This window comes from Peromyscus leucopus, chromosome 7 (genome assembly GCF_004664715.2).
Source record: "Peromyscus leucopus breed LL Stock chromosome 7, UCI_PerLeu_2.1, whole genome shotgun sequence".
Classification (NCBI taxonomy): domain Eukaryota; kingdom Metazoa; phylum Chordata; class Mammalia; order Rodentia; family Cricetidae; genus Peromyscus; species Peromyscus leucopus.
This window is the reverse complement of record NC_051069.1, coordinates 14,803,927-14,817,722: the sequence shown is the minus strand read 5'-3', so window position 1 is coordinate 14,817,722 and position 13,796 is coordinate 14,803,927. Positions and strand designations below refer to the sequence as shown.

The 13,796-nt window shown below is 54.4% G+C and overlaps 1 protein-coding gene across 3 annotated transcripts in view; it reads right to left on the bottom strand.

The window, feature by feature from the left end:
* Positions 1–2,575: 2,575 nt before the first annotated feature.
* Pml (PML nuclear body scaffold) overlaps positions 2,576–13,796 on the bottom strand; it is a 31,508-nt gene continuing 20,287 nt past the window's right edge. Inside the window, exons 5-9 of one of the 3 annotated variants that reach the window (XM_028892501.2) lie at positions 13,507–13,647; positions 12,825–13,083; positions 12,332–12,384; positions 4,589–4,739; positions 2,576–3,607 (exon numbers count right to left, since the gene is read on the bottom strand). In XM_028892501.2, coding sequence (XP_028748334.1) covers positions 2,826–3,607; positions 4,589–4,739; positions 12,332–12,384; positions 12,825–13,083; positions 13,507–13,647 — 1,386 coding nt within the window. In that variant the 3' untranslated portion in view covers positions 2,576–2,825. Of the gene's footprint in view, positions 3,608–4,588; positions 4,740–6,906; positions 11,204–12,331; positions 12,385–12,824; positions 13,084–13,506; positions 13,648–13,796 lie in introns of those variants that run through there. The other 2 variants (XM_028892502.2, XM_028892503.2) reach the window with 2 other exon arrangements.

Here is a 13,796-nt window from a genome sequence, read left to right as displayed (position 1 = left end):
TCAGAAAACTGATCTTCTCATTGATTCTAGCAAAGATCTCATGATGTAAAAATCTAATACATATTATCTCATTTATAAAGGAGCTGCCTGGGAACCGGGGCATCAACAGTGCCAGATCAGGGCCACAAGCTACCGAAAACTGAATTCCAGTGTCCAAACTTGTAGCCCAATAAGATCTTGGTTGTTGCTGGTGGTGGTGGTAGGGCAGATCTTGACAGAATTTTAAAATGTAGCACATACAGCATATTTGAACTTGGATAATTTTTTGGTCAAAGGGTCAAACTGAGAGACTAAAACTCCAGGAGTGGAACTTGGGCAGCTGGGACAGCAAGTGGGTAGAATGATGATGTTGCTGAATAAGCCTGTCACCTGGCTGTTCATCCAGCCAAGGAGCACTAGAGTGGTGTGCACTGAAGCCTCGGATGTTCCAAGTTCCATCCAGGATATCAAAGACACTGTATGATCACATTGCCCACGGCCTACGCTGCCCCTCAGTTCCAGTTTATAGGATTTTATTGCCTGCTCCAGGAACTTGAAACCAGGAGAGGCCCCAGAAGCAAAGCACCTGCAGGTCCTAGTCTCTGCCCCCACCTCGCTCTAGGAGGTTAATTCTCAAAGTTGGTGCCTCTGACCTTTGGGAATCATTCTGAGGAAAGTCCACCTGCTTCTCCCTACTTGAAGTAGAGGATTCACGTCCTTAACGCCTCTAGCTCTGAACAAGGGGATGCTCGGCTCTGCCAGACTCTGAAAGACTTCCCCCAGAGTCGAGTTGGGCAAACCTGCTCACCCATGCTTGGGAGAGCCTCTTGTCTCCATGAAAGAGGAGGCTTGATGGCTCCTCTGGGAAAGGCAGGCTGAGTAGAGTTTGTGATAGGAACATTAGGCTTTCAGGATTCACATATTTACCAGGCGGTGGTGGTGGTGCACAACTTTAATCCCAGCACTTGGGGGGTAGGGACAGGTGGATCTTGTGAGTTTGAGGCCAGCCTGGGCTACAGAGCAAGTTCCAGGACAGCCAGAGCTACATTGAGAAACCCTGTCTTGAAAAAAACAAAACAAAACACATATTTACTAAGTGCTGTAACAGCAGATAGGGCAGGGCTTTCCTTCTTTCCTTTGTCATAAATCCATGATGGGGTGGAGTAGGGTCCAGGGTGGCAGAACAGTCTGGTGCGGCTGGGATTCGGTGGGCCCTGTTTCATTCAGGGATAGGCTGAGGACGAGGTATGACACATGGCCCCAGTACCGCCTTGCCCCCGCACAGCCAGGCTAGGGTCTCAGCCTCTTTTCCTTTCCCGTCCTCACCCCACCCAGAACCAGAGCTCTAATGGATGGCTGTCAGGGTTCAGCCTCACTGTGGTAGGAACGAGCTTCGATAGAATGCCTTAGAACATCAGGACACCCGTAGGATGGGTCTCCACATGAAAGTGGAGACCACCAACCTGTCAAGACTGGACCCCTGGGCTACCTGGGAAATACCCTGGGAGCAGGACGCAGGGAATGGGTCAGGGTGAGAAAGTGGACAAGCCGCGGTTCAGCTGAGCACAGGGGACAGCTGACCTTCAAGAGGATCACAAGGTTGGGGACCAAAGGCTTGGCATGAGAGCTAGGGTCCACGGGTGAGGATGCTTATCTGCTGCTCCAGCAGGCTGCTGTCCATGCCCGAAAGCCCACGGTGACTGAGCTGGCTGGGGACTCTGAGTCAGACAGAACCAGAACCCACTTCACAGAACACTGGAGCGCTGGTCTTTTCCTAATCACATTCAATAAACACAGCCCAGGGGCTTTCTCTACTTCTCTTTGGGGTGGGGGGAGGTGGCCCGTGACGGCAGCGATGCTCAGAATTGAGCATACGGCATCACCTGGAGAACCTGTTGATGCTGCAGGCCCTACCCCAGAAGGCCCGATTCTAGGGACCTCGTGTAAAGCCCACAGGTTCACCTTCCCAAGCTCTCAGTGCAAGTGCCCCGCTGGGTGTCCCTTGGAAGGGCTGAGTGCAAGGAGGGCTTAGGTGGCCTGATGAACGAGGAACCAAGTTGGAAGGGTCAGTCTGTAGGAACAGGGTGACGGATGGATGGAGCAATAGCTTCTACCTCTCTCTGCTGCTAGAAGGCCCCTTTGGAATGAAAGTGCTTAAAAAAAAATAAAAGTGAACACAGCTGGCCTCTGGACAGTGGGAGCTGGGAGAACCCCAATTCATGAAGGGCAGTTTGGTTTGAAAGGCACTTGGGTGCCGTGGGGCTGCTGGTATAGTGGTGAGCACGACCTTCGGGCAGTCGTTCTCCACCTGTGGGTCGCCGTCATGGGAAACCGCGTACTTCCGATGGCCTTAGGAATGGAGACACTGCTCGGTAGCAAAATTACAGTTATGGTTGGGGGTTCCTGAGAGCATCGTAAATACGTGTTTTCCAACGGTGGCAACCCACAGATGGAGAACCTCTACCTCAGGGTGTTATCTGTGGGGGTCTGTCAGCAGATCGCTTGGGACACTAAGCATCAGGGAAGAGCTGCAAGACCACCCGTGGTAGTGGTAGGGTGAGGTGACGGGGGCCATGTGAAAAAGCCAATCAGAGCGCCCAGAGGCCATGCCTTCTTTACTCAAGTCTTCCTGGTTCTGGCTTCTAAAGGGAGGGGCTGGGTCTGCAGTGCCTTTGGTGTCTGCTGTGGGAATTTTAGAGAAAGAGCGTTTGGTCCCAGATAAAGGGCACCTATTCTGAACAGTCCCGTATCGGAGACCATTACCCCGGAATGTGGTGAAGGGTGGGGCCTGGCTCAGGGATGCCCCTCCTTCCGTGGCCACCAGCTAAGCCAGGCTTCCCTTCCTTTCAGCTCTGCTGGGAGGCCTTTTTGGCCAAGCTCTGGCGCGAGAGAGGAGTAGAGGTGCCTTCTGACCTGGCCGGGGCGTGCCCTTCCAACAGTCCTTCCAGGTAGGTGCTCAGAGCCTGAAGGTATTGAGTAAGCTGGACGGAAGCCGATGAGGTCTGCAGGCTCAGATAGCGGCCATACTGTTTCAGGCCCTCTTGCCGGTTGCTGCGGTATGCCGTCATCAATTCTAGGAAGCTCACGTTGTGAAGAGCCAAGAGGCGGGCCTCGGGCAGGGGCAGGACACTTGCCTGAACTAGGGGCTGCAGGGAGGCAAAGCACTGCAAGTTACTGAAGGGGTAGACATGCTGGGCCAGCTGTGGTCCTGGGGAGATCTCTAGGAGACAGCACAAGTCTCGCATGGCCAGCACGGCGGCCAGGGCACTCTGTTCACTCATGTTCCTTGCCAGGTAGGTCTTGGCCAGGTTTCTGAGTTTGAAGCTGCTGGCCCCGGGGATGCGTTCCTGGATGAGAGGCAACACGGCCAGGAAACCGGAGATGGCGTCCTGGAATTCCCACAGCTTGTCAATCTCCTCCAGGGCCTTGAAGAAGATGGGGAGCCCAGGCCCCCAGAGCTTGGAGCAGGCCAGGATGGGGCGGTGCATGGAGGCGAGGAAGCGGAGGAAGTGCTGCAGTCCGACCTCCAGGGAGACGGCCTTGGAGTAGACACTGAAGGCCCCGGGCTGGATGAGCACTCGGAACTTGCTTTCCCGATTCACGGCTGCCAGCTGGCTAATTTTCTGGGCTAGGCAGGAAAGAAGGGCAGGGTGAGCTTCCACGGTTCAGGAGGCACTGGGGTGGGTGCAAGGGGTCAGGCTGCTGACTCACTATCTAGAGAGCCCACCTTAAGGCCGGCTGGCAGAAACCACATATCCTCCCAGGGTAGTTCTTGCCTGGCTCTGATGCGAGAGGGGTCAGGGGGCTCACTTGTCGGGAAGACGGCTCTTCCTATTCCCCCTGCCCTAGAGTTTGCCCAGCCCTAAGAACTCTTCCCTTTTTGTATTTTCTCAGCCTCCACCTCCACCAGAGACCCCAGAATGTTTCTTCTGGGCCTTCTGTTCTCCTGTTCCTACCTCCAACCCCATCGGTCCCCGCTGGATCACAGCCCAGGGCTGCAGACAGCAGAAATGGCCTATGTATCCTATAAAAGTATGGCCCAGAGTCTCCTCCTGAAGCCTACAGATGGCTTTTTTGTGCTATACAAATACCCAAGGCTTCTGGCTGGTAGGCTAGCCCCAATGGCAGGGCTCAAAACTGGTTGGCCAGGGCAAAGGGTCAGAGCTGAGGGACCAGGGCAAGGATGACATCGAGGAAGATAAGGGTCTTCCAGGAGGAGGAGTCACAACTCTCTGCGTCCTAGATTCTGCAGGCCTCCCTGTGTATCCATTTGTGGGGTGGGCTCTGTTTTGGGAAATGTGTGCTCAAAGCCAAAGGTCAAGTGTGGATTACTTGTCAGCCATGAGCTCACACACCGTTCCCAGCCTCCCCGTCTTGTCAGAAATGAACCTGTGGTGTTACACGTCTCCCTCCCATGCCCAGGTTCCACTGCAGGCTGACATGGCAACACCAGGCATCCCAGGTGGGGTCAGAGTCCTCTGTCCACCTGGCTGTCAGGGCCCGCCAGTGCTAAGAGCTGCTGGGGCCTTACAGGTGTCTCTGCCTGCACTCTCCCTGGGGACTCGGAGACTAAAATAACAAGAGATGAGGTAGCTCTCGGGGAACCCACTTTCATTGTCAATCTTGAGGTCAAAGAAAACCAGGGGCCTGTCTTCTGCTTGGGGGTCAGCGAGGCTCTCGTCCAGTGCCCTGAGGGAATTGGGGCCCTCCAGCTGGAGGCCGCTGGACTCGCTGCTGCTGTCTTCAAGCTCGTGGGAAGGCTGCAACACACACAAAAAGCCAATAGGTCAGGAGTTCAGAGGCCTGGAGGTCCAGGAGAGACGCGCCTGCGCTCTGGAGCAAGTATGCACAGGTGATTCTTGGGAAGGGGGAGGAGTCCGGCTTTCCTAGCCCTCAAAACCAGACTGTCCCATGGGGTCTTGTAGTATCGGGAAGGAAAGGGCTGCTTGGCCTCTTGGAGCCCACATCTAGGTGGACACGCATTCCCTGGCTGGGAGAGGGTCTGGGAGGGAGCAGCTGAGAGCCTCAGATCCTGGAGACTTCAACTCTCCACATCCGTACCTCAGCTGCACAGAGGAGCCTTCCGGGACCCACGGCAGGTTTGCAAGGAGGCTCGGCTCCCCAGCATCAAGGTTGTCCTTGCTGGAACACCTGGCCTCAAGGATGGGAAGAGGCTCTTTCTACCTCTGAGATTTTCCCAAGGAGCTGGGGCTACAGATAGGATAGAGTCTCTGAGGATAATATACGAAGTCACTTAACAGCACAGCTGGTTAGTGTCCTAGGAATGCCAGGTTTGGACACTAGCCAGGGCCAGTGTCTCTGGGACAGAGTCCGTATAAGGCTCCACGTCTGTCGTCTTACAGACTGCTCTGGTAGTCAATGGAGTCAGCACCTGGGGCTGAGGCCTCAGTTCACTGTGGCCTGCAGCTAATGGCTCCGGCGGGCGGCATGAGAGACAGTCAGCACACCTGCTGTCCTGATCGTTGTTGTTTTGTTAACTTGACCCAGGCTAGAGTTATCTGAGAAGCGGGGAACTACAGTTGGGGAAATGCCTCCCTAAGATTGCACGTAGGCAATCTGTGGGGCATTTTCTTAATTAGTGATTGATATGGGAGGGCAAAGCCCACCGTGGGTGGTGCCACCCCTGGGCAGGTGGTCCTGAGGTGTGTAAGAAAGCAGACTGAGCAAGCCAAGAGGAGTAAGCCAGTAAGTAGCACTCCTCCGTGGATTCTGCATCAGCTCCTGCCGTGAGTTCCTGCCCTGACGTCCCCCCATGACAGACTACAAGCTGTATCCTGAAATAAACCCTTTCCTGCCCAAGTCATTTTTGGTCATGGCGTTTACCACCCACCTTTCTGAAACACTTGCCTTCCACACACCTTCAGCCAAGAGCAGTCATATTGCTGCTCACTAGAAAGCTAACCAGGGCTGGGCTTCCCTATAGAAGGCTGCTTTTCACCCAACTTACATTTTGCAGTCCTGTGCCGGGCACCCCAACTTCTCCCCAGCCTGCCTTGCACCCAGGGACCCCACATGGCTGGCCTTCCCTGTGAGGACCTTTCTGGAGGCGTTCTCCTAGTTGCTAGCTGAGAACAGTAGACTCAGTCCTCTTCCCCGTGGAAGAATCCCGTCATTTTCTGTCTGTGGCTTCCAGGGTCTGTTCCTCTACTCGGGGTTTCTGTCTGTAGGTCATCCTCCCACGTGGACTGGGGGGCAGAGCTGAGCCACCCCGGCCATGGCCTTCCCCAGGGGGAACGTTCACTCTGCCAGCCACTGAAGAGCAGACTCACTCGCCCAGTCGGTTCTGCTACCACAGACATGACACACGGGCATCCTCTTCCTGGGTCTTCTTCTAGCTTCACGCATCACTTCAAAAGCCCCTTTGTGGCCCCAGGTGCTTCCGCCTGACTCCCGGCAATGACTTCCCCGTCCTTCTGACGATGTCCCTCGAAGGCCTCAAAGGCAATTTTCCAGAGCAGGACTCCTGGGGTGCCACACAACTGGAGCTTCCGGTTAGCGCCTTCATCTTCACACCACATGGCAGGAAGCCTCATTTCTCTATCGGCCTTCTCTGAGGGAACCTGTGAGTGTCTCATTAACAAGACGCCTCTTCCCCTTCCTCTGCGCCGCGACCAGAGAGAGGAAAGGCTGGGCCTGTCTTTTAGCCTGGACACAGCCCTTCCTGCCCCATCTCTGAGAACTGCCATGCACAATGGCAGAGGCTGGTCTCACTGGAACACCGTGTGCTTGAGCTAGGCAGCTGTAAACTCCTGATTTCCCTTCTTCTCTTACCTCCCAAACCAGCCCAGCCCAAGTGGGCCATTTAAGCAAGACGTTTCTAAAGGAGAGCCTACAGGGAGGCACACAGAGCATCTGGCGCCAGCGCCAGCGTCTCCCCCCCCCCCCCCCCCCCCGGCTCAGCAAGGGAGCCTCTGGCCATGTCTGCAGTCTTCTCTCCTCCATCTTCGTCCAAAAACCAGAACAGGGTGTGAAGGACTGGAGTAGACAGACAGACAGAGAGATGCTGGTGGGGGAAAGGGAAGTGGAGGTGGAAGGGAATAGGGTTGAGAAAATAGAGGTCGGAACAGCCAAGGGAAGGGCAAAATACTCTGAGAAACTGTGAAGTGATGAGGAGAGCCCAAGGGACGGGATGGGGGCTCAAGTGTCACTGTGGACTATAAGCTCTAGCCCCCCCCCCCATTCCCTGACAGAGGCAAGAGCCGGCCTTTCCTGTCCCTCCAGTATCACAGCCACTGTGTAAATGTCACTTTCTTTAAAACAAATGGGCATTCCTCTCACCCAGATGCTTAAGTGAATCCCCCAATTCAGTGGAGCTTGACTTTGGCCAGGCCTGAGTGGCATAAAAAGCTCTGGAAGTCCAGGCCGCACAGGGAAGGACTCAATTAGAATCTGCAGGGGCGGTACCCAGCAATCTGCAATTGTTTAAACTCCTCAGTGCACAGCCAGGTTTGAGAACCCCTGGTCTACATAAGGGTTCATTCCGTGTTTGATCGCCAACTGAACAGACACGAGCCAAATCCTTTGGGAAGCCAGCATTCAGCTTCGAGGAGCCATCTAGTATCTTCCATCAATGCTCAGTGAGAATTGTGATCCTGAGGAACTTTCTCAGCACCAAAGCTCCAGCTACACCTGGGCTCAGTTTAGCAAGACTCATGCATCTCCCGGGTTTACAGACACCAACTCCTAGCTCTTGCAGTCTTGAAGGCCTTGGAGGCACAACAAAGCTATCTGGAGACCAGGCCACCTAATTGGCTGCTACGACCCTTCTCCAGGCAGCTCTGCTCTTAGGCAAACCTTTCCCACCTTCTCAGGCAAGCACCCGACTCACGTTCTCTATATGAGTGCTCATCAGTATCATGACCGCATCCCTGCACCGGCTGCTGTCCTGGGCCTCCCTTCCTCAGCCAGTCATCATTGCCGCGTCTATCTTAGCTGGACCCCTTCCTGCCTGGTCCTTCTGCTGCCAAGGTGCCTCGTCATCTGCCACAAATGTGGGTGAGAACACCTACCTCTTCTGCTGTGACTCCTCAAACAGTGGCCCTGGCTAAGTGCAGGGCTTACCCACCTTTCCAGGGTTTAAGCAACAGTTCTCATCCCATGGACTCTACAAGAGACTAGGACTTGCTTTCTGCTCCAAAACTGTGACCGAGCTCTTCCAACACATTCCACCTTGTTTAGTCTCTCCCCTCAGACAGAGCTGCAGGTCAAGGTGGGCCTACCCCAACTGGCTCACTAGGAAAAGGTGGCACTTCAACAGGCCAATACTATAGAACAGCCCCTCACTGCAAGGCAGAGCAAAGGCCCCACAGCGAGGATATGTAGCTGGGTAGCCTGAAACACTGTCCTCCCTCCAAGCTGCAGAGCGGGGATTTGTGGGGAGGTATGCTGTAGTGCCTCAGGGGTTCGGGAGGGTCCTAGAAGATAAATTGGGGACTCCTGAAATGGTTAGTTTTTACATATATACACAAAAGCAATGGACTCTTCTCTTCGGCTCCCCAGGCCTGCTCTGCACAGTGAGCAATGTCTTCTTCCTGGTTACCTCTTCCTAACCTGAAATGTATATCTCCCTTGGTGGCCCTGGTACCCCCAATGATGGTGGAGTTGGATCCCCTCTTCCTCTTCCCATCTGCTACGCTGCTTGTGGCATCTCCCGAGCTGAACCCTGCACTATGTCCAGGGAAACTGCTGGGTTACTTCTCTCTGCTGTTCCTTCCTAGGTTCCCACCTCCATCCATGGGTAGTAGCTTGAACTTTATCAAAGATGATGAGCTAGAAAGAAATGTCCAGGTACCAGAAGAATACACGCCATGGAAAGGCAAGGATCAAATTTTGGCTGGAGGTGAGAAATAATTAAAAGGGGTCTCCTGGGCGCTCAGCTTGTGTACCTAGGCAGATGGCAGAGTGATAGCGTGAGAGGAGAGAAAGAGAATGTGTGAGGTACATGGGGGACATCTAGACAGAGCTGACGGAAGGCCCTGACATTCTGGTCTGGCAGGCAGGAGCAAGTGTGGGCATCAGCTCTCTCTGGGCAACAACTGGTCAGAGTGGGCTGCGCAGAGTATAGGGAAAAGAAGACCCCGAGCCAATGCCAGAATGCTAACCTTTGCAAGAGCAAGGAGGCCTGGAATGGAGTGCCCGGAGAAGCAAAGAGAAAACAGACTTCTGGGAAGAGGCCAACCCAGTCACAAATGCCATGGGCAGTCTGGGACCACCGTGCTGAGAGGCCTGGGGCTTCCCTGGTGCTGACCGGTAGGGTTTGCAGGCATGGTGGGGAGGTTCGGAACGTGCGATGAGGAGTGGTGTGAAGCACAGGCCAAGGGAGAAGCAGGGAGTGGGCAGAGAGAGACTGGCCCGAAGGCAGCGGATGAATCAGGAGACGCAGGCATGAGGTAGAGTGAGGTTTCCCACAGGGCAGGGGCTGGGCTAGCTGGGCCAGGACACAGGTGTGGGTCTTAGAGGCAAGCCGACTTCCAGGCAGAAGGGCAGCAACAGGCAAATCTGTAATTAGGTAGCAGATGCCCACGATTCCCACACTGTCCAAAGGGTTTCTGTTTCCTCCCAGGAGCAGAAGGTACAGTCAACAGGTAAGAGGGAAGACCAGGAGGAAGCCTAGAGAAGTGTCCCTAGGGAGCCAAATGAGAGCAGATGGGTATGACCGGAAGTCCTTTGCTCTTTGCCTTCCTGTGTGGCTTTTCTCCAGCTTGTCTCCAGAGGGCAGCAGAGAGTCAACAGGGCCCTGATTCTGGTTGTTTCTGCCAGCAGGTCTCCAAGAGAGAATGATTGAAACATCTCAGCTGGAGGGAGGTGATGGTAAGCTTGAGGGCTCCAGGAACATGAGGTGGTGGTCTGAGTCAGGGCAGTCCATTTAGAGGTGGTGTCAAGGAACACAGTGTGGCATGTCACTGCTGGGCAGCTGAAGTGGCTGGCTGAAGACCCTTCAGAGACCAAGGAGCGTAGGACAGATGGCGGGTGTTGAAATCAACCAGGAAGAAAGCAAGACATGAGGGGGAAAGAAGAAATGTAGGGGCAAATCGTCCCTCCATGAGAGGGGAGGTGGGCAGGTGTCCGAGACGGACTGGGGAGATAAGGTTAGTTACACCCTAAGAGCCACCAGGTGATGAGCTGTCCAGGCCTTGTCCTGCTTCCCACTTTAGACGCTCATAAGTGTGGAAGGAAGACAGCCATGTTCTCCCCCAGAGAGGAGCTAAGTTCCATGCAGGAATAGAAGACAAACAGCCCTACAGGGAAGATCCTACACGGGATCTGATGGCTGTGGAATAAGGGTTCACAACGGAGATCATTTAACAAGTATTTATTGAGCAGTCATACCTGCCAGGCCTTGGGATGGATAGAGTCGCTGCATGCATCGGCAGGGACATCTGGCCACGAGACTGCAGCAGTGGCATGGGGTGGCAAGCAGCCACGGAGGAGGGAAGAACTCAGGTTCTCAGAGGCCTGTCTGACAGAGGGCCTAGGCCTGGACTGGGAGGGATGAGGCCTCTTGAGTGGGTAAGGGGGTGGTAATGAAATTTCAAAGACTTCAAGAGAGGCCTTGAACTTGGGGATTCTCCATGGTGGCTTTGTTAGAATCTCTGGGGGAACCTGCTACCTGTGCACTACCCATGGAAAAAGCATTAGGCTGAGAAGCCACAGAGGAGCAAGGGAGAAAAACTAAGTTGCAAAGCCACTGGTGAAAATCGGGGGTAGGGGGGAGCCCCGGGAGAGCCCCGGAGGCTCTGTGCATCCAGCAGAGTTTGCTGATGTCCCTCTGTATGTAGGTTATCAGCAGGATGCCTGGGTGTAGGTTATCAGCAGGACGCCTGGGAAGCCCTAGGGTGGCAGGGGTGGTGGCCTGAGCTACCAGAGGAGGCCTGTGTCGGGGCATAACATCACTGGGGATACAGGCTACCAGGGGCGTCATGAAGGCCGGTGGCTCTCCTTGCTTTGTGTGAGAAAATGCAGATCTGACAGAGGACAGCAGGATGATTCTGGCAAGTGGCAGGCTGGCCGGAGGACTCGGTGTCAGAGCCGGCAGCTTGCTCTGTGGGATGATGGGAAGACCAAGCTGGTGGCTGGCAGGTGCCTTGAGGTAGACTGCAGGCCCTGCTGGAGTGGGAGGTCCAGAGTGGGTGGGAGGCTCTTCGGGTGCTCACCAGGGCGGAGTGGCTTGGCGAGGAGGGTGTGGCAGTGGTATCCGGTGGCTCTGTGTATTTTCCAATACAGAATCTCAGGCTGCGGCTGGAAAGAACCTTGGGGACCCCTGATCTAACCTTTCTCCCTACTCAGGCTCTGTTTCCCCTGGACGCTTAAGAGTCTAGTCTCTAGTAACATACCTCCAGGTACAGAAGAGTCACTGGTTTCTCTATAAGATGCCTTTAAAGAAGTTTTCTAATACGAAGTAAAATCTTGCATGTAGCTCCTGTGGTGGTTTGCATGAGAATGCTCCCCATAGGCTCAAATGTTTGAATGCTTGGACCCCAGTTGGTGGAACTGTTTGGGAAGGATTAGGAGGTGTGGCCTTGTTGGAGGAGGTGTGTCACTGGGAATGGGCTTTGAGGTTTCCAAAGCCCTTGTCATTCCCAGTCAGCGGCGCTCTCTGTAATTTGTGCTTGTGGATCAGATGTGAGCTCTCAATGACTGCTCCAGCACCACGCCTGCCTGACTCTTCTACTATAAGATGCCTTTGTCATGGTGTCTCTTCCCAGCAATAGAAAAGTAAGTAAGTCACCCCTGCCCGTTATTTGTTACCCATGGACACACTCTATCCATCACTAGCCTTCATTGATTGATTTTGTTGTTGTTTTGTTCGTTTGTTTTTCAGATGGGATCTCTCTACATATCCTCTCTACATATCCCTGGGTGTCCTGGAACTCACTACATGGACCAGACCAGCCTTCAATTCACAGGGATCCATACTTGCCTCTGCCTCCCAAATGCTGGGATTAAAGGCAGAAACCACTACACCTGGCTCATTGTTTAACCAGAGAATGAACTCTTGTCCAGCTCTCCTCATGGAGAACTTAGCAGATAGAAAATATATAAGGAAGCTCTAGACAAGGGCTTTGGATATTCCAGAGGACAGCCAGGCCCTGGAGGAAGCAGTCTAGCAAGCATTGCAGAGGCATCTGCCTGGTGCAGTGAGGGGGCTAGGGTGCAATAAGCATGCACTTGGTACTTGCAAACTCTCCTTGGTACAGTTTAGGCTTTGATTGCCTCACTAGAAAGTTCCCCAGGTGCCAGACGAGCTCCAGAGTCACCTGCTGTGGCTGCAGCCTTTGGGGCCTTAAATGAGGGGAGGCAGGAGTCCTAGGCCGAACTCCGAGTTACTCACCAGATTCTCAGTATCTGAGTCTTCCGAGCTGCTGATCACCACAATTCGCTCTTCTGGAATGGAGAAGGGGTGGTGGCATTAAATCCTTCCTGAGATATCCACTGGCTGGGGTGAGAAAGATGGCCACCCAGGAGAGTCCTTGTAAGCCAATGGACTGAGGGCGGCAGATGCCCTGTCCTGTGTGCATCAGGAGGAGATAGAGTGTATATACCTCCAAGTAATAGTGCTTGGCACTGGCCGAGTTTTGGAGGAAAGGAGTCAGAACTAGGGCATAGGCCCTCAGGTGTCCCACACTGGAATCACAGCCAACCAAGTACAGTGTAAACTACCCCCACATACTCAATGGCAGCTCAGAGCAGTGTGTGCATGGGAATCCTGGTGGCTTCGAGCGCCTAGGTGGGAGCAGAATGTGGGGTGGGGGCTGGGGGTGTTCCAGATATCTGAGGACAGAGTGAGGGTCTGACCCAAGTGCCAGCTTGCCTAATCTCCTTACCTGTCTTCTCTGTGTCGCTGGTAACATGGTTGCTGGTGGGCAGGGGGGTCTCCTTTTCTCGGATGGGGCTCTCAGGGCTGGGTGGCCCATCCAGATGGGGAGGAGAGATGGCCCTGGACGTGCTGGGCCTGGGCTGCTCCGGGGAGCTCGAGATCAACCTGTTCTCATCCTCCTCCGTGGACTCCATCTTGATGATCTTCCTGTGGCAATCGCTATGGCAGCACTTCCTCTTCATGGGGGTGATCGTCTGAGAGGCCTCCTGCACAGTGGAGGGTTAAAGGGGGTGACTCAGGAGTCTCTAGGGTTGCTGGGCTGAGGACCCTGAGCGGTGTGCCAGGGGCTTGTGGCATGTTTTTGCTCCTGTTCCTGTTCCTGGCCAGGCTGACCATGTCTCTGCAAATAGGAAGCTCTCTCAGGTTGCCATGCACTCTGGTCATGGCCGCTGACCAACAACATCTCTGTTTTCCTCACAGCTCTGGCTGTCTCAGCATCCCAGCTGGGCTGAGACTGGCTCAAGCTTATTGGGAGCTTCCTAGGGGAGCACCCCAGAGCAATGGAGAATACGGAGTCTGTGCTGAGCAAATAAAGACCTCAGGAAGGCCCCGATTCTCATCCGGCTATGCCTCAATGCTGGCTGGAGTCTGAGCCTTTCCGGTGAGGCGGGGCTGAGTAGGGGGCTTACCTCTCGATAGGTGGAGCCCTCTTTCATAGAGAAGGCATATACGGGCACGGGGTGTGCCCCGGGCACTGACTGTACCACAGCCACAGGTGGGGTCTTGGACAGCCTCAGGGCCTGGGCCTGGGTCCTCTGCACTTCACTGGGCTGTAAAATCAGGTAACAAGACAGTCAGAAATGACCAGGGGCCCTGGGCCTAACAACCTGCCTCAGTTGTAAGCTTCTTGGTCCCAATCAAATTGTTCAAACTGAGACAAGTAGCTCTTCCCAAACCCTCCATGATGGCACTTGCTTCT